General features: G+C 38.1%; 1 protein-coding gene across 2 annotated transcripts in view; it reads right to left on the bottom strand.

The window, feature by feature from the left end:
* Positions 1-906: 906 nt before the first annotated feature.
* Positions 907-21,030, bottom strand: part of LOC109431151 (ras-related protein Rab-40C) — a 33,076-nt gene continuing 12,952 nt past the window's right edge. Inside the window, exons 2-4 of one of the 2 annotated variants that reach the window (XM_019707356.3) lie at positions 16,705-16,802; positions 16,459-16,638; positions 2,027-16,400 (exon numbers count right to left, since the gene is read on the bottom strand). In XM_019707356.3, the coding sequence (XP_019562901.1) occupies positions 15,676-16,400; positions 16,459-16,582 (849 nt within the window). In that variant the 5' untranslated portion in view covers positions 16,583-16,638; positions 16,705-16,802 and the 3' untranslated portion in view covers positions 2,027-15,675. Of the gene's footprint in view, positions 16,401-16,458; positions 16,639-16,704; positions 16,803-21,030 lie in introns of those variants that run through there. The other variant, XM_062843874.1, reaches the window with a different exon arrangement.

The following is a 21,030-nucleotide window of genomic DNA, read 5'->3' on the forward strand; positions in this document are numbered from 1 at the left end:
GACATTCATCCAAGGTTGCCATGATTCTCATTGTGTTCGTCATTTGTTGGGCTTGTATGACCAAATATTTGTCATCATAGCAAACAGTCTAATGGCACTTTAAGGATGAGGTCATCCAGATGCGCTGTGGGTCGTTTTTACTGTCGCCATGAGACAGATTTTCTTACAAAAGTAAAAGTGTGGTCATCCGGACGCGATGTGGCCTGTTTTTACTCGTCATACTCGTCGTCATGAGACAGAATTTCTTACAAAAGTTAAACTGCAGTCATCCAGACGTACTGTGGACCGTTTTTATGGTCGACATGGGACAGAATTTCTCATAAAAGCTAAGGTGCGGTCGCCTGACACGCTGTGGATTGTTTTTACTGTCGCCATGAGACAGAATTGGTTACAATACAAAAGTAAAGAGTCCATTAGACGAACAAATATATTTGTCGTTGTAGTCCGACATTCATCCAAGGTTGCCATGATTCTCGTTGTGTTGGTCATTTGTTGGGCTTGTTTGGCCAAATATTTGTCATCATAGCAAACAGTCTAATGGCACTTTAAGAGGGAGGTCATCCAGATGCGCTGTGAGCTGTTTTTACTGTCGCCACACACGCGAGGAAAACTAAACCGCACTAAACCATCCAGCGCAGATTTGCTATTCTCCTGACAGGATCGGCGAATGTGGAGCTTGGAATTATTGTGGACAAGAGGGTGCCCCCAGAAAAAAGTAACTTGTGTCTTTGACGTTCACGAAGTAGTGAGTGACGCGCGACGACCATTTGCGCGCCTACTAGATTGCTTGATGTGCATTTGACAGACCACGTGCTACCAGCGTTCATTGCAAGCTGGTCAAAATTCAAGGCTTTCGGATACACCCTTGTGGTGAATAAATGCCCGTGTTCCCGGACAACACTCTCGTTTCATTGTTTGTCGATTTATTTTCTGCGCTTATTTTTTTCTTCGAAGTCTTTCATTATACTCGAAATATAATAATACGCTGGTATAGAGTTGTTATGTACAAACACAGAGAACAGACATCCAGGCTAGAACAAATTTCATTCGGAAAGTTGTGTAAGGATTTGAATCTTTACTTGAGTAAGGTTGCAAACCAATATACGATGACAACACTAACGCCACCAAACACCATATTGCCACAGTCAGTGGTGAATTGAAACATTTCAAGTGGTGAATTAAATTAGTATGGGAAATTAACCGATTGCAGCGCCACGCTATTGCCACTTGTGTTGCCGATTTCAAATGGCCGTTAAATTCCTTACACAGTTTCGGGACTGGACTTGGACGTCTGTTCTCTGTGGTACAAAGGTAAAAACGTGTCAAACTTCACACTCTCGTCGCCCATCTCGCAGTTTTGTGTTTTGTTTTTTTTTCTTGTTTTCAAATGTTTGTGTGTAAATTTTCGCGGTCACTTTGAAACCTTTTTCAAAGATGTGAAAAAGATGAGAACTTTTTAGTAAGAGAGTGATGTCGGCGAAATTTTCCTTCGCCCTAGTACAGTGTTGTTGAATATATTGTAATGTGTGCGTGGAATTTGAATGTGTTTCTGGCTTATGTATATCGTTCGTTAGCAAAAAACAGAGACAAGACAACCGTGGTTACGAAAATATGGGTAAAAAATCGAAAAAAAAACAACTCAAAGCTGAATTGCTGTTAAATATATGATCAGTCATGCACTCGCCGGTAATGGTAATCCAACCGTGACTGCGCAGAAAACTTGGAAATCAAAGTGTGTCATGATTTCGTAGACTACGCCACTAAATATTTGTAACGCTTGCTTTTCTGTTTACATAATATAACTTTTGAGATTACGTTCGTTCAATCCTAGTGGGTAGGTATGTAGTACAATTACAAATTTTATTCTGAAAAATGGAAATCAGTTTTTCGTTTTTCGCTTTTCGCTTTTCACTCACACACACATTAGTAGGTAGATTTTGTCCCGCCGCGGGTATGGCAACACTGAATGAATTGTTTAATGTGGATGACAGTTTGATGACGCGGTGACAGTTATTGAATTTTCGAGAAAAAAAACGAGTTTAGAAATGTTATATGCTTGCGGTTGCGCAAAGAGTTGGACGTGTTTTCTTGATTTGTTTTGATAGCCTTCAATGGATTTGTTTGGATTTGTTTGTCTGTTTTCAGATTTGTTTGTTTTGTTTATCTTTTGTCTGTTTATACAAAAAGTTTTACTTCACGCTATAAATAATATTGTTTTATTTTTTGTGTGTTAAGTTACTGATTTCACTTACAAAATAGTGTATACAACTTTTGTTTTCTAACGCTACAGGGTTATGATTCACTTTTTTCGCTGCTGCAGAGTGATTTGATTTGAAATTTTTGTTTTACCATTATGTTATGCCGTAATTGAGGGGTAAATGTATAAAATTAGTATTTGGTATATTTATCGATATATAATGATAGAAATTGTTTACATTTTCTTTTTCAAAAATTTCCAATTAATAATTTAGAAGTATTTTTTAGATTTTTCGAATGAAATAATTAATGCTTACACTCTAGGAAAACGTTCCCAAACATCAACATTCACACCAATACACGAATACTACACAAACAGACGCAATCAGTCAAATCTCGATCGTTCACGAATGTCTGGCGAATAGCTTAGCATTCTTCACAGTAGTTTCTGCTGTACAACCAATCGAGGTTACGGAGAGAGGGAAAAATCATAATAAAGGCGAGAAAAATAAACAAAATAAAGCAAAAGAAATAAAAAGATATGGGAACGCCGTTGAACAAACTGAATGGTTGCGAAGAAATTTTATAAATTGTCATTGAAACAAATCTCTAAATAGACAAAAGACATTTGGCAGCACTGCAATGTCTACAAGTGACAGCTATTCAGAAAAACAAGGTTGCCAAACTGCTACGTAGAAATTTTGTTTTGTTAAGATTTTTGAATAACGAATATTTTGTGCTATTTTTTCAAAAAGTAAGTTTTTTAAATTTTCTATTTTTTGTTTATTGAGGAAAGTTCACATAACTCAGGTATGGTGATTCATTTTGGACTTCTACACAACTTGAAGATAAAAAAACCGTTTGGTCTACATTTGACGAAATTCCTGCTGGAATTTGTTAAGAGTTTTCTGGAGACATATTTCCAGGAACTCCTGGGAGAATTTACCAATAATCTCCTAAAATAATTAGCTGAGAAACTCCTGGAGAAATGTCCCGAGGAACTTCAGGATAAATTTATTCAATAACTATTTAAGAAGTTTCTTGAAGAAAGACTAGAGCTAGAGATATTTTTCGATGAGCTTCTGAAAACATTTTTCGAGAAACTTCAGGAGAGATTTCCCGATTTACTGTTGGAGGAACCTTCCGATGAATTGCTGGAGTAACTTCCCGAACAATTCTTGGGAGATTTTCCCGGAAAGTTATTGGAATTTTTTTTTTCAATTTCTCGAACTTTCCGAACAACTTTCAGAGAAGTTTTTCAAGAAACTCAAATTTTCAAAAAAAAAGTGGTATTTACCAATGAATTTCTATAGTGATTCCCAGGAGGAATTTTTTGTAAAGTTCCAGGGGGAATATTTTCACTAACAACTGGAAGAACCGAAGAGCTCTTGAATGAGTTGCTCGAGGAATTTTTCACATGGATTTTTCGTAGAAATTCAGGGGAAATTCCTAAGGAATTTCTAAATGAACTTTTGACGAAATTTACCGATGATCTCTTGAAGCATTTTGTCGAACAATCACTGAACCAATTTCTCAAAACTCTTCTGGAAAAAAAAATCTGAGAAACTTTTGGAAATATTTCCAGATGAGCTCCTGCAGGATAATCCTGAAACACTTTCGAAGCGGTTTCCTGAAGAACTCGTATAAAATCCCCGAAGATTTTTCACTAAGAATTTCACAGAAGCTTCCTCCTGGCAATCTTCCAGTAAGCCCCTGGAGATTTTTTCAAAGATTTCATGAAGAAACACGTCGAGTAAAGTCTGATTGTATTTCCCAAGGAATTCCTGAAAGTGTTTCCACAGGAACTCTTGCTGGAATTCTATCATAATTTTATGGAGGAACTAACCAATTACTTCTTACGCTTTCTTCCCGCGGAATTCCTGAAACAATTTCAAAAAAAAGTCCCGAAGTAATTTCCCGAGGAACTTCAGAAGATTTTTTTTCCAATTTCTCCAAGAGTTAATCACTCAAGGACCCATTTTTTTTTTTAAATCATCCCTACAAGCGTTTTGCTAATTGAACTGAAAGTTCCTTCGACAATTTTCCTGAGAAGTTTTCCACCTTCTCTGGAATTTCTCCAGGTATTTATTAGAAAATTCATCTAGGAAGTCCATCAGTATGTTTTTTTTCTTTCTAGAAGACGTTCAAAAATTAGGAATACCTAGATGAATATCCCTAGGAACTTTTAGAGGTATTTTCCTATGAACTCCCAGGAAGTAGTATTTAAAAAGAACTTTCCGAAGAAGTTCTGAAGAAACTTCTCCCGAAGGATATTTCCAACTTTCATAAGAAAGTCCGGAAGTGATTATCTGAAAAATCTTGAAGAGATTTCCCCCATGAATACCATGGAGAATATCAAAAGAGATTCCTAGATGGATTACCTTAGGAGCTTCTGAAGGAATCTCCTGAAAAGGAACTTCCGAAAAAATCTCTTGAGTGACAATTGGAGTGATTTTCCGAGAAACTTTTGAAATAATTCTCTTGGAGTGATTGCTTGAGGAACTCCTGGAGGGAGTTTTCGAGGAACACCAGGTGGAATTTCTAAAGTAACTACTAGAGGAATTTCCTGAGGTGGAACTCTTGACGAAATTTTTCGAAGAACTCCTAAAAAGATTCAAAAAAAAACTTCGAATAAGAATTTTTCTAGAAAATGTGGTGGAAACTGAAAGAAACTCCCCAAAAAACTCCGCGAGGAGTTTCCTAAGAAACTCCTGAAGTGATTTCCTGAGTAACTCCTAAAGAGATTCCTCAACAAATTTTAAAATAAATCCCTGAAACAAATCCCCAAGAAACTTTTACGAAGATACCTAAGCAACTCCTGAAGGATTTTCTTCGAGGTAGTTTCCTAATAACTCCTGAAGAAATTTCCTGCCAAATTCCTGAAAGAACTTTCAGAGTAGCTCCAAAGAAATTCTTTCAGAAATTCCTCCAGCTACTACTGCTGGAATCCCCCGAGGAACTCTGGGAGGAATTTCCTAAGCATCTAATAGTATTTTCTTGAGGAACTCATAGAGAGATTGCCCGATGAATTCCAGGAGGATTTTGTTTTTTGATTAACTACTTGCGGAATTTCCTGAATAAACACTGGATTTAGTCACAGAATTCCTTTAAGAGTACTACTTTCGAGGATCTCCTAGTAGATTTTCCGATAACTCTAGGAACTCCAGCTGAACTCACCCAAGCAATTCCTGAAGAAATTTCCCACGAAGCTTTTCAAGTGACCCTATAATGAACTCCAAAAAGAATTTATTAGAAAGCTCTTGGAGATATCTTTCAAGGGACTGCTGGAGGAATTTCTGAAAGAGATTCCGCGCGAATTTTCAAAGCAACTCCCGAAGGAAGTATCGGAGGAACTCCTAAGGGAGTTTCCCTAGAAACTTCTTATTGAACACTCCGCTATTGTTCTGAAGAAACTTCTCCTGAGGGATAAACTTCTTATGAAACTATTAAAGCGATTTCCCAAGCAACTCCTACAGAGATCTCGATTAAGTGAAAGAGGAATTTCTTGATTAACTACTGGAGGAATTTCCGGAATTCTAGCAGATCTCCTAGAAGAGTTTCTGCAATTCCTGTTCTTAAGAAACTTCTAGTAAATTTCTAGATCAACTCTAGAAGAATATCTCCAAGGAATCCTTAGAAAAAACTTCTAAGAAACTGTTCGAATGATTTACAGAGGAGCTCCTGGCGGTATATCGTAACTAACTCCAGGAATTATTCGAGGAATTTGTCTAGGATCTTTTGGAAGTATTTCTTAAGAAACTTCCGGAGGAAGTATTCAAGTGGAGCTCCTAGAGGAGTATCTGCACTTAATGCTCTTGCTGAACTTCTATTAGATTGCCCGATAAACTCTAGGAGAGATGGAGAGATTGACACCAGAAGCTCCAAGAATCGCCCAAGAAATCCGTGGAGAAAATTCCTAAACAAAAACTTCTTCAGTGATTTCTTTAGGAGCTCCTAAAAAAATACCAAAAAGCTGGAGTCCTGGAGGAATTTCTGGAAAAAAATTTGCACGAATTTTCTGACTCCTGGAGGAAGTTTCTATAGAATTCATAAAGGGACTTGCTAAGAAACTTCCAAAAGAAACTCTCCGATGTGGTTCTGAAAAACAAACTTCTCCTGAGAAAATTTTCCAACTTCGGGGAACAATTCTTAAGAAATTCCTGACGTTATTTTTTCAAGAAACTACTTGAGAACTCTCAGATGAGCATCTGCAGTTCCTGCACATGAGAAACTTCTAGTAGAGTTCTCGATAAACTCTAGGCGAGATGAACTCCAGAAACTCCAGCTGAATCGTCCAAGGAATCCTTGGCGAAAATTCCTAAGAAGCTGTTACAGTGATTTCATTTCAGTTCCTAACAGAATTTTCCAGAAAGTTTGCGGAAAGTATCCCCAACTAATTGCTCAAAGAATTTCCGGAAAAGAATTTGCACGAAATTTCTGAATAACTCCTGGAGGAAGTTTCCGAAAAATTCATTTCCTAAGAAACTTCCAAAGGAACTCTCTGATGTGATTATAAAAAAACTTGTCCTGAGGGAATTTTCCAACTTCTGGAAAAATTTCGTAAGAAATTCCTGAATTGATTCTTCGAGAAATTCCTCGAGATATCCCAAGACTAGAAAGTATTCAGAGAAAATTGTGGAAAGTTGTGGAGGAATTTCCAAGAAACTTCTGGGATGATTTTTAAATAACTTTCTGAAGAAATTTCCCAAAGAACTTCTGGAGGAATTTCTAGATGGACTTTTGAAAGAACTTTCCGAGATACCCATGGGGAAACTTCTCGACGTTAATTCAAAGGATTGTTCCGAGAAACTTCCAAAGGAATTTCTTCATAAATTTCTGGAACAGTTTTCTGAGTAGCTTTTGGATTTCCCTGATGACTATTTCACTATCGCTAAACGTATTTCCCTGAAAACTCGTAGAAAAAATTTCTTAGGAACTCCTCAATTCAATTCGCTTTATTTTAGAGACTTCAGCCTTTGGCTGGTTCATCTCTTAGGAACTCCTGCTGGAATTCTCGAGGAACTTTCAAGGGATTTATTGAAAAGCTTCTGGATAAAATACTTTAGGTGAATTTCTCGAAGAATTTCTGAAAGAATTCCTGAGACAATTTCCCAAGAACTTTTTTTCCAATTACCTCGAAGAGAAATTTATCGAGAAACTGTTTTTTTCTCCAGTCCAACAAATTTAACTAGAAGTCACTTTGATATTTTTACTAATTCAACTAGAAGTCCCTTCGACAATTGTTCTGAGAAAGTGGAAGGAGAACTTCTCTAGAAAGAATAAATATTATTTCAGGAATTCTTTCAGTAATTCTTTCTAGTGGACGATCAGAAGTTCTTCCGGGAATTTGTTCAGCAGATATTCTTCATTTCCTGGAAGGCCTTTGGCGGAATTCCTCTTTGAGTATCTTCGAAAGCTCTTCCATCAATTTTCACGATGACAATTGTTCCTGAAATTACTTGAACAGTTTCTGTCAAATTGCGTTTTTTGACTCATTCAGGAAACCTCTTCAACGATTCCGCCAAGAAGTTCTTTTGAAACGCCCCTAAAAAGCTCTTTGTCAATTTCTCCAGAATGGGCTTTGGTATTCCTTCCAGAATCTCTATTGGCAAAATATCTAGGAATTCCATCAATAATTTGTTCGGTAATAAAAAAAAAACCTTCAAGAACAAACTTCTTCAACTCTGTTGGGTAACTTCTGAAGAAATTCCAGGAGCTATTTCGTGAGACTATTTTGGCAGAATCTGTCGAAGAACTCCTTGGAAAATTCTTCCCAAATATAGAAATTTTAGCGCTGAATTCCTGGAAATTTCCAAGTTAGTAACTCCTGATTAAAATTACTCAATGAATTCCTAGAAGAATTTCTGGATGTATTTCCCAAGCAATTGCCTAAGAATCTCCTGAAGGCATTATCCAAAAAACTTCCGGAGTAATTTCCCGATGAAAACTTGGAGTTATTTCCCAAGGAACTATCTACAGAATTTTCTAATAAACTTTTCGAGTGATTTCCTGAACCACTTCTAGTAAGATTTCTCGAATTTATAAGCATTCCGAAGAAATTCTAAAGAAACTTCTACGAAAGGAATTTCCCAATGAACTCCGGGAAAAATATCGTACGAAACTCTTGAAATGATTTCCTTAGAAATTTCTGGAGAGATTTCCCATCGAATTCCAGGAGGAAACTTTGTAGATTTTTGAAAATATATTGGAGGACTTCCATTCGATTTCTCGAGTGACTCCAGGAGAGATTATCCTACAAATTTCAGCTGAAATCCTTCAAGAAATATCTGGAGAAAATTCTCAAGAAACTATTTGAATGCATTTTTGAAAGCTCCTCACAAATTTGCGAGAAATCTCCTGGAAAGGTCTCTCAAGAAACTCCTGGAGTTATTTTTTGAAGAGATTCCTCACGATTTTTCAAAGAAACTTCAAAAGCTTCTGAAGGAACTATTCTAGGAAATTTTGAACAAACTTCATCTGAAAGAATTTTTCAAGGAACATGGGAGGGCTTTTCTTACGAAACTCCCGAAGTGATTTCTTGAGGAACTCCTGAAGGAATATCCCAAGAAATTTACAAATTGAATATATGCTGAAGGATGTCATCGCAGAACTCCTAGAGGAGTTTCTGCAATTCCTAGTCTTGAAGGACGTCTTGTAGATTTCCCGATTAACTCCAGGAGAGATTACCCTAAAAGGTTCAGCTAGAATCCCCCAAGGAATCCCTAGAGAAACTCTCCGAGTGATTTCCTGAGGAGCTCCTGGAGACCTCCCAAGATACTCCTGAAATAATTTCTGGAAGCGATTTCACGCAAACTTCCAGAGGAACTCTTAAAACTTCTAAAGAAACTATTCGAGGAAATTCTGAATGAATTTCACATCTGAAAAAAAAAATCCAAGGAACAGGGGACGAACACCTTTTGGAACGAATTCTAGGGAAAATTATTTGATTACCTACTAGCGGAACTTTTAGTAGATATGCCCATTAAGTCTAGGTGAGAATATCCTAGGAACTCCAGCTAGCACCCTCCAATAAATCCATGAAGATAATTCCCAATAAACTTTCTGAGGAACTCCCAAGCAAGTGCTGGTGAACTTCTTCGAGATATTTCCCGAATATCTCCTGGGAAAATTTCCTGGTGAACTCATGAAGGAGCATTCAGAGTAGCTCTAAAAGAATATCTTCAAGAATTTCTCCAGCGACTAATGCTGAATTCTCCGAGGAGCTCTGGGATGAATTTCCTAAGCATTTCATAAAGGAATTTCCTGAGGAACTCCTGGAGAGATTTCCGGACGAATTCGCGGAACGCCTGAAGAAGTTTCTGCAGTTTCTGAAACTTCTAGTAGATTTTTCTCTACGAAAGATTACCCTAGGAACTCCAGCTGGAATCTCCCAAGGAATCCCAGAAGAAATGTCCATCCCTCTTCCGAGAAATCCCTCACCAACTCCTAGAGGAATTCTTGGAGTTAGTTACCGAATAATTCCTGGAGGAATTTACTGGCGAACTCGTGGAGGAACTTTCAGAGTTGTTCCAGAGGAATTTATCTATGGATTTCTTCAGGTAAGGAAAAGGAACTTTTCTTGAAGAAATTTCTCAAGGAACTCCAGGAGGAATTTCCTTAGCAACTCCCGAAGAACTTCCCGAATATATAACGGAAGATTCTCTCGAATAATTCCTGAAATTCCTGTTCTGACAAACTTTTAGTAGATTTCCCGATTACTTCTAAGAGAGATTACCCTAAGAATTCCAGTTGCAATCTTCGAAGATATTCATGGAGAAAATTTCCAAGAAACTATTTGAGTGATTTTTGAGCTCCTGAAAGAATTTGCCAGAGATTCCCTGAGGAACTCCTGGAGAAAGCTCCAGTTCTTCGGGAAAAAAAATCCGCCAAGTAACTTTTGAAGGAATTTTTGTTGTCCTGAAGAAACTTCTCTTCAGGGAATTTCTTCCAAGAAATTCTTCGAGTGATTTCTCAAGAAACTCATGAAATAACTTTCAGAGTAGTATCTGAAGATATTGCATAGAAATTTCTGCAGCAACCACTGCTGAAGTTCTCTGAATAACTTTAGAAGGATTTTTTTTTACTCCCGAGGGATTTCTAAAGGAACTTAAAGAGGTTGTCCCCAGGGGATTTCCCGAAGAATTCAAGAAAGTGTTTTCCAAGGAATTGGTGGAATTTCTTTAATAAATACAAGAGAATTCATAGATGAACTATTAAAGAAGTTCTCTGCAACTCCTGATCGTGAATCCCTGCAGACAATTTTCGAATAACAAGTAAAGAACTTGCTTCAAGGCTAAAAAGATTTAAAAGATCCCAAGAAACTTTCCAATTGCTTTCCTGGATGATTTTAAGAAGATTTTCCCATAAAACTACAAGAAGAAATTCTCGAGGAAGGAGTTCCATAGAAACTTCTGAAATAATTGTCTTGATTTTTCTGAGAACAACCTGAAGCAATTTCCCGAGAAGCTACTGTAGGAACTTCCCAAAGTACTTCCGGAGAAATTGCTCGAAAAACTCCTGGAAGAATTTATTGGGGCCCTCTTGGAAGAGTTCTAGGAGCGATTTTAAGAGGAAGTTTTCTTGAAGCTTTTTAATATTTTTTTCGTTTAATTTCTGGAACAAATCCCCGAGGAATTTGTGCGGATATGTCCCAAGAAACAGACTGAATACTGAAAGTTCTATGAAACTCCAGGAGTTATTTGGAGGAATTTCGAAAGAAATTATAGAAAAAAAAACTGCTGGAGGAATACTTAAAAAATTTTAGAGGGGATTTTATAGTAATTTTCTTGAGAAATTTTCCCAGGAGGTTCTGGAGGCATTTTCCAGGAAAACCATGATAAGCTTTCCGAGTAACTCTTACTGAAACTCCCTGTGTAATTCCTGAAGGAATTTTCAGATGAACTTCTAAAGGAACTTTTCCAGATACTTCTGGAGAAATTTCGAGACGATTGTTTTGAGAAATTTCCAGCAGAATTTCTGGATGGTTTTATCGAAGGACACCTGGAGCGAATTTCTGAAGAACTTCGGAAGGAAATTTCAGAGAAACTATGAGACCCGTGATATTCCTAAGGGACATTGCCAAGACATCTTCGAGAAATTTCTTCGAAAAATATCTAAGGAAGATGCAGAGAATCTTTAACTGGAATTGTTCGGGAAATTCTTTGGTAAATGACAAGAGACTACTTTGATAACTTTCGGGAAACTTGTACATTGACTGAAGAAATTCCCCTGGGAGCATCTTTCAGAACTGATCAAAAAGCTCTTGCGGATATTTCTTAAGGAAATCTATGGTCCACTGCCAGAATTTATTCTAGCCTGCTTTCTCTCACGTGAAATTTGACGTTTGAGCGGTGTCGGCACCGCTCAAACGTCAAATTTCGCGTGAGAGTAAGCAGGCCAGCATAAATTCGTGCAGTGGACCATAGAGAATTTCACAGAAAACTGTTGAATTTATTGCCGAAAAATTCGCCCGATGAACTTTTCTAGTTTTAAGATACTTCAGCATAAAGCTTACTATTTCTAGTATAAAATATTTCTTCTTAAAGATCATTTCAACGAAAGTATATAAAAAATGTTTAAATAAGCATTTCTCTACATTTTTCAGATGTTCTTTCTGTTCATCATTCAAAAAATCAAAACAGATCTTAGAAAATGTTATAGATAAACATCTTGAAATTACGCAAAAACGAAACGCAGGATACAAGAGTTAAGAATTGCTTGTAAAAGTAGATCGAAAATTCATTGGATAAACTACTAGAGAAATTGCAGCTAAACTTAAATTTCCTCATAAATCTTCATTGTGAATCCTTTCTTAGTAACCATAAAGAAGATCCTAAAGGAATTCATGTAGAAACGTCGTGAAGGCAACATATGAAGTCAAATTCTCAAGGAACTTCGAGACGAATTTCTGTTCGAACTGTTTCTGTTTCGAACTATTGCCTGATTTTTTTAGGGCTTTAGTGAGGAGGAATTACAGATAACCTCCGGGAAGAATTTTATAAGCAACTGCCAAAGAAATTGGTAATGCACGATTTCCTGAGAAGCTGTGTAAAACTTTCCCTATGAATTCACAGAGGAGCCTACTAAGGAATACTTGCGGACTTTTTCCGAAAAGCTCCTGCAGAAATTTCCCCGTGAATTTCTGCAGACATTTTCAAGTGAATCTTCTGAAAGAAATTATCAGGGAATGTGTGAAAAAAATGGTTAGAAATACTCGAAGAACTCTACAAGTATTTATTGTTTTATGAAACCATAGTTTGAAATTCCTGATGTACCCCTCGGGGACCGTTACCAAGATCCCAAAGAAATTCGTTCAAATACAGGAAAAATCATAAAAACTAGATACTGAGGAACTTCGAGACAAAATTCTAAGTAGGTTAAGACATGAATTTGTAAAATCCTGACATTTCCCTAGCACAATTTTGTCACCATACTCCAAAAAAAAATGTGATGAAGATTCCACAGGAGCTACTCGAGCAATTTCTCGAGGAACAGAGGCCGAATATTTTTTAGAAATATACTGAAAACCAATTTCAAAACTCAACAAGACTGCAGAAATGTACACTTCATGAGTTCCTACGAAACTCTAAAAAACTTTCCCTAAGAATTCATCCAAGAAACTACCAAGGAAAACTTAATTTGCAGAGAATCTCCTGTTGAAATTGCCCAGGAACTTGCCAATGAATTTATGTGAATTCCTGAAGAAAATTGGCAGGGAATGTGCCGAAGAAAATCGTAAATAAAACTTGAAAATTTTCCGAGGAACTGAATTTCCTGGTGGAATTCTTTGGCAAACTTCTGAAAAAAAAATCCCAAGAAATTCGTGAAAGAGCTGATCCAGAGAACCTCCAGGATGAACTTCCTCAGCTATGCGATACTTCAAACCACGCTGTACATAAAGCTCCGTTCTATCGAAGTGTGTTTGGGAATCCCTAGGTATTTGTGAATTGTCTTTTTTTTTTTTCATAAATTGTCATGGAAATTTTCCAAAACCATTTCAATAATTTCTCCACACATAGGATGTTAAGACTTTCGATCCGGCCTATCTAAGCATGACAGGTTCTCCTAGAATTTTTTGCAGGAGTTTCTGGAAGAATTCCCGGACGAACTCTCACTGAATTTCCGGTGCAACTCCTTCAGAAACTCGCGGAGGTTCTTGTAGAACAAGTCCCGGAGGAAGTATTGGATGAATTCCGAGAAAAAATCCAACAGGAATTCCCGACATAACTCTTACAGGAACTCCCGAAGGGACTCCTAGAAAAAATTGCGTAGGAACTCCTACAGGAGCTTTAAAGAAAATTTCCTGGAGGAAATCCGAAATGTCAGAATGAACTTCTAGAGGACTTCGCGGAGGAACTGCTAGAGAAATTCCCGGAACAACTCAGAAGAATTCCTAGTGGAACGCCTCGGAAAATTCCTAGTAGGACTCCTACAGAAATCCCGGAGGCATTCATAGAGGAGCTCCCAGTGGAAACTTCTAGCAGCATTCTCAGTGTTCCTGTATAACTTATAAAGAAATTTCCAGAAGAACTTCTGGAGATATTCCTCGTAGAATTCAGAAGAATGGGGCACGTTCGGTGTAGTACTAGATTTGTAGTAATGAGCTGAATTTTAGTATGGTGAGAAGGTCAATTCTCCGTTTCTGCAATGAAATGGTGCAAAAAGCGTGGGTATTATGATTTCTTGCCTAATTTAATGCTGTTTGAGCAAAACTTTGGATAACTATGTTGTTTATGTTGCAAGAAATGAAGAAAACAACAACACTGTTGTCCAAAGTTTTGCTCAAACAGCATCAAATTAGGCAAGGAATCATAATACCCACGCTTTTTGCACCATTTCATTGGAGAAACGGAGAATTGACCTTCTCACCATACTAAAATTCAGCTCATTACTACAAATCTAGTACTTCACTGATCTGTCCTATTCCTAGTGGAACTCCTAGGGAAATTCCAAGACCAATTCAAAGATGAACTCCTAGTGGAAACTTCTAAAGGGATTCTCAATGGAACTCCAAGAGGAATTTTCAATGGAACTGCTAGAGGAATTACCAGATGAACTTCTAGAGGCGTTCCTGGTTAAACTCCTAGAGAAATTCCCGGAGGAACTCTTAGTTGACTTCCCGAAAAAAAAACTCCTCCAGAACTTTCCGTGGAACTTTGCTCAGGAACTTTTAGAGAAATTTCCAGTGGAATTCTTAGAGGAAGTCATGGAGGAATTCCCAGAACAACTCCTAGATGATTTCCTGGGGCAACTGCTAGTGGAATTCTCGGAACAGCTCCCAGGATAATACCCGGAGAAACTCCTAAAGGGATTCTTGGGAAGGATTCGTCAAGAATTGCCGTATGAACTTCCAGAGGGCTCTCCCGAAAAACTGCAAGAGGAATTTTCAGTGGAACTCTTATAGAAATCCCCGGCAGAGCACAAAGAGAATTATCATTGGATTTCCTATAGAATTTAACAGTAGAACTCCAAGAGATATTACCGGAAGAATTCATGGAGGAACTACCAGTGGAAATTCCTAGAAGAATTCCCGAAGAAACACTTCTGGGACACAGCCTAGTAGTAGTAAACTAGTAGAGGAATTTCTAGTGGAACGCGTAAAGGAATTTCCGAAGGGACTCAAACAAAAACTCCCAGTGGAACTAGAAGAGAAATTTTCAATATAACTCCAAGAGAACTTCCTAGGCGATATCATAGAGAATTCCCGGTAAAATGTAAACGGTAAATTCCCGGACGAACCCCTGAAGGAATTCCCAGTGGAACTCCTAGCGGAACTCCCGAAAGAACTACTGAAGGATTTCTCCGTGGAGCCTTCGGGGGAACGACTAGAAGAAATTCCGGAGGACATTCGTATGATTTTAGAATTTCTGGTAGGTCTGTGTAAATACATGTTATAGAAACCAACAAACACAGCTTGTATTATCTCTTCAAATTAACCCTAACCCATGCATTTAAATTCATAATGATGAAGTCAATCCAATCTGTATTCAACGGAGTTCCAGAGCTAATAATGATGTAATCATAAAAAAAAGAAAATAACTAAAAAAAAAGAATATTTCAAAAGCAAGAAATTCGCGCCATTCCTAACAAAAAACAAACAAGTTAAGCAACCCCTCTTTCTATTAAATAATAGTAAAAAAAAACAGATCATAGTTAATGAAGAAAACAAACTTTCTAGTACTTACTAAAAACGCTTCGTCCCTAAAAACAACACCCACTGCTTCTGCTGCTGCTGCTCCTCCCATGCCGAGCACCGCCGCGACGCTGAACCGGCCCTTCCGCTCCTCCGCCGCCCCCCTGCGACCCAACCGGCACCGTTCGACGCCCGGTGATGGTGGCCGTGGTGTTCCCGATGATAACCGCCGAAGCACTGTGGTGGCTACTCCGGCGGCTTCCGCCATTCCCATCGCCGTCGTTCCGCGCCCGGCGTCGCCGCCGTCGGATGAAGAGGCGCCGCAGCGACGCCACGATCGACGTCAATCAGGATATCACGCAGCTGTTTCGCATGTTTCCGATGGCACTGCTGGCCCCGCCACCCCCGCTGCCGATGCCTATGCCGCTCCGATGCAGCTTCAGATGGCCGGTGGGAGTTTTGCACTTGAAGTTTTTGGCGTTGGACGCCGGCGCCGTGTTGTGGTGCAGGAACGTGTTCAAACACTGCGACGAGGTCAGGGCGTACGACTTTAGGTAGGATTTGACGGAGGGAGGAAGTGGCAGGGTATCGATCGCGTAGACACTGGTCCTCCGGACAATCGTCCGGCAGCACAGTTCCTGCAGCGATAGGACCTTGTTCGAGCGCCAGATCCGTTCCATCCCGTTCCGGTGCAGGGCCATCCGGGCCAGCTCGCAGAACGACTCCCGGATGTTGAAATCACACAGTGGGGAAATCTCGAAGCAGGCCATCTTGTTTCGGGAGGCGTACAGTTCGGCCTGTTTGGCCGCGACCTGCCGCTTAAAGGCCAAATGCAACCGATTGCCGACCAGGACTTTTGGGACACCCGGGGCGTGCTCTTCCACTTCTTTTAGCCACCGGCTCAGCCCATCGAAGCTCCATTTGTTGGTTATGTCGTACACTAGAATGATGCCCTGAGCACCGCGGGAGTAGGACCGGATGATGGTGCAGAAGCGACCCTGGCCGGAGGTGTCCCACACTTGTAGTTTGACCCGCTTGCCGTCGAGCAGGATTGTGGTTGTTTTGTATGCAGCTGGAATAAAGGAAATATTAGTAATTCTTATAAGGTAGCAATCCTTTAGTACACTCACTGCTTCCACTGCAGAACGGGCTCTCCGATGAGCCGTCGTCCAATCCGGATAGGATTTCTTGCTTTCCTACGTCACTATCGCCGACGAGAAGCACCTTCAGCAGGTAGTCGTACTCTTTAGCCATGTTGCTTCCTAATATTTCAGTTCAGCTTAAATTTTGTTTTATCCTGGTTAACGATTCTGTAAGAAAAAAGAGTGTATACATTGAGAAGATCGATACTAAAACCCTTAAGAAAAAGATCTTACCTCTGATCTGGCCAACGGTCGGCCTTCTGAAGCCATAGAGGCGGCCAAATTAATCAGATTCAATATTTTCCTTTTGTGGTATGAATCTAAGAAGATCACTGTAAATTGAAAAGCAAGTCTTGGTTAATAAGCTTAATTCAATATGGGCGTAAAAAAGTATCTTTAGGCTAAGTACGTTTAATTTGCAAATTGAGAGATAAATTTGTGAAAAAATTACCACTTGTTTTGGTTGGATTCGAACCCACGACCCTGTATCGCTAGTCCGGCGCTTTAACTATGTATGGCAATTTAAGTTGGTTAAAGTGCCGAACTAGCGATACGAAGTCGTGGGTTCGAATCCAACCAAAAAAAGTTGTAATTTTTTCACAAATTTATCCCTCAATTTGCCAATTAAACGTACTTTGACAAATTCACGTTTTTACGTCTATTTCAGGCATGCTGGACGACTGATATTGCCGGAAATGGCAATAAAAGCAATGTCAATATGGACAATACGTTTTTTTTTTGAAAGGTTACTAGCCGGTCGCTGAATACCGTTGAAACCTCCAAACTAGGCTTTGGATAAGGGTTGTTTGCAGTTCAGAAGAAAATTCTCAGCCTATCTTGATGCATGGAAAATTCCTTGTCTAAATCGGTCAAGAAACCTGCTCTACTTTTCTGTTACCCATGGTGCTATGGAGTGCCTCCACGACTGTCAGACACTGCAGTAGGGCTTGCAAAATATCGCGAAGCTCAGAACTTTCATGCTGCACAGAGTCCACCGCAACACCATTCAATCAACGCTCGAGGTTTCTGGTCATTGTTGTCCATGCAACTGTATAAGTTTTACGCTACAGATTCACCTCAATCACCATTGATTCCACGTCTACAGTGCACAGTGATGCGGCTCCATACAAAAGGTGGCAAAAAGTCTTCACATGCATGATATTCGTTCAAAGCTTATAAAAACTTTATTATTTATTACAATAAGTGAACTAGAAGTCATGTTGACTTCCTATGGGCCACATTGGCCACTTTCAGGACCGTTCCGGAATCCTGGTTCCCCTGGGGAAGTGGACAATTTGGGAATGTTTTTTACCCTCCAACGTCCAAAAGGGAACCAATGGAGATAACTGATTTTTTTGAGTGAGAAACGAATAGTACAATAGAAATGTTTATTTCGCCGAACCGGTTCATTTTACCGATTCATTTTTGAACCGGTAAAAAATATTTTATAATTCCGATTAGAAATCGTTAATTTTTTTATAATTTATTTTCATGGGAAATTAAACATGAATAAAATGTATTATTTTGCGAACCGGTTTGATCAACCGATTCACTTTTGAACCGGTAAAATCAAGGATTTCGTCCAACAAATATTATGCTGATATTCTATACATTAGGCGCTGTCCATAAACTACGTAGACTCAATTTTGGCAATCTCAGAACCCCCCCTCCCCCCTCGTAGACTTTCGTTCATACAAAATTTTCGAAATTTGTATGGGCCGTAGACTTTGGCCAGACCCCCCCCCTTCCCTCAGAGTCTACGTAGTTTATGGACAGGCCCTTATGATGATAAACAAGCGGAGAATACATTATTTGTTAAACTGTTTTGTCTAACCGATCTATTTTTTAACCGGTTAAATAAATACAGTATATCTCTTGAGGATAGTTGTTCTATAATTACTTCTTATGGCTAACCTTTCACAAAAAATAAAATAAGTGAATTGGAAAATCGGTTCATTTTCGAACCGGTAAAATCAAGAAATTCATCCCGCTAGTAATTGGATGCCCATTCGACAAAAAAAAAGATAATTTTGAGAGCCGGTTAATCAAAAACAATAGTTTATGAACCGGTTAATTAATTTTGTTGTCCACCTTGATAATTGTTAATTAATTTTTATGAACGATTAAACATAGGACCAAAATAAGTGACAAGGAAAGCCGGTTCACTAATCCGATAAACTTTTGAAAAGAATAAAAATAGGCTGACCATCCGTCCTGTATTTAACGGGACAACAAAATTTTCAAACGCTCATCTCTGAAGCATAGTTAACGTTTTTAATTTAATTATTCGTTCTTTCTAGCTGAAATAGCATTCTTTACATGATGCAGTTCTGTTCTGGGACATTGATTTTCTTTTTGTTGAGTTTCCGGAATGTGTCCCGTATTTAAACGGGACAAATCTGGTCAGCCTAATAAAAAAGTTCCGCCTGTGCAGTGTCAGTGTAAAAAACATTATTATTTTTAAAGAATGACAGATCAACGCAACTAAATGATTTTGCAAACTGGTTAAAACCAACTTAGTTATGAACCGGTTCAAATAAATTATCGTTCAGTTTATATTTTCCATAAATTTCTAATATTCATGAACTCAAAAAATGTTGAATCAATACTAAAAAAATGTTGGTAAGAAATATTTTTCGAACAGCTATCGGTAAAATAAGCCAGAGCATAGAGTTATTGGCTTATGCTTGTGGAAGTTACGAAAATTAGGATCTATCTGAATTAGGCAAAATATCCGATAGAAAAACAAAAGCATGTAATTACTCATTTAGGACAAAAAAGTTTACCAGAAATGTGTAATGCAAACAATTACAAAACCTGATATATTTAACATGGAATAATAAGTTCAAGTATTTTGTTTTTTTTTTTATTTTAGATACGTGGATTTACAATTTCGATAAACATAACTTCCTTCTATTTATTGGCGTAACGTCCCAGCTTCAACAAAATCTGCTCATCAGCTTCAATTAAAGTTCTTTAAAGACTTCCGTAGTTATTTACTGAAAATTGTCTATGCCAATTTACCTTTTTTTTTGGCGTTTAACACATACCACGCGTTACATTTTGCGCGAATATCAAACTTTTGCTTGTTGATAAATTCATGCCAACCAACTTATCAATAGATCAGATTTGAATGTTAGGGTCATTTCATGCTTTCTTATTAAAATTGGTCCTTTTTACAGGGCCCAAAAGGACACCATTGCAATTGAAATTTTAAATACGAAAATATTCTGGAACGGTCATAAATCGAACACAGACATCATCATCGTACTCTTGCTGAATACCTGCGCGCAGTATAGCTATTTATGTCTTGTCTTAAAATACTTTTCACACATAAAAATGTTAACATTCTACAACAAACATCGGCTCTGTTATGCGCTATGGTAGCTGAGCCGATATAAATGAACAGAAAATTACCGAGATGAACCAGCCCTGGGCTGAAAATCTCGTTAATAAAGATAATAAAAATGAACAGAAACTTCTTCAATGTAGAATTTGAGAAAATGTTGGAAATAATTTAGATATAAAGATGTTTTCCCATTGACCTCTCGTCTATGTATGAGTTGCTTGCATGGCTTCGTAAAGCTTCATGACGTCTGAGCCTTAAAAATAAAAATTTGAATGATAAAAGATAAGAAATGGAAGCAATACGATCGTAACAATTTTAAGATATACATGTATCTCCTTTTATTCGCAAAATAAGTAAAGCAATACGCTAACTATAAGCAGGAGGTCAAATGTCATTCAACATATGGGCTTTCTAGTTGTTTCTTTGCCGAAAAACATATGTTGCGCAAGTTTGCGCAAAATAACCCCTAGGTTTTCTGAAAGCTGACAAAAAAATCTTAAAAATGAATATGGCGTCAAATGTGTACAAATGTGTGCTCATATTTGAAAACTTAGAGATAGTTTGTTTTTGTTTTTCCATACATTTTATATGGGAGCTTAAATTTCAAGTATGATTTACACCCACAGCTCTGGAAAAAATCAATTTTCGTTCAATCAGCACCAAATTTTGAAAATAGACTATTCAAATGTAGAGAAAAAATGAAAAAAATACATTTGAATCAAAATACGTAAGTTGATTTTTCGACTTTTTTCCGCCCTCGCATCACTGTGCAGTGTAGTGATCGGAATATTCTTGGACTTTTTTGTGAATGATTTCATTTTCAATTCAAAACACTTAACATTTTTCTTTTAAACACGTTCATTATCGCAAAAGCTAACTGTAGTGTCTACCTAATGGTTGTGTGCATTGGATATTTATCTACCTACATGAAATACTATTCATGACAGTACCTAAATGTCTAGGTATGAGTCATTATGTCTACCTAAGGTAGTATAAATACGGGTGGTCATTGGACTACACAGAGAGACTGCACAAGCCTTGGACTTGTCAACATCTTTATTATTCTTCTTTTGAAGGATATAAAACTAACCAACAAACTGACGTTCACATTTGAATCCTCATTAGACGCCTACTATGATTCAAGTTTTCTCTATAACGACGGTCTTCACAATTCTCATCTCTACTCCTCGATGCATTTTCTTATGCCATAG

The sequence above is a fragment of the Aedes albopictus genome, chromosome 1, assembly GCF_035046485.1.
Source record: "Aedes albopictus strain Foshan chromosome 1, AalbF5, whole genome shotgun sequence".
Taxonomy (NCBI): domain Eukaryota; kingdom Metazoa; phylum Arthropoda; class Insecta; order Diptera; family Culicidae; genus Aedes; species Aedes albopictus.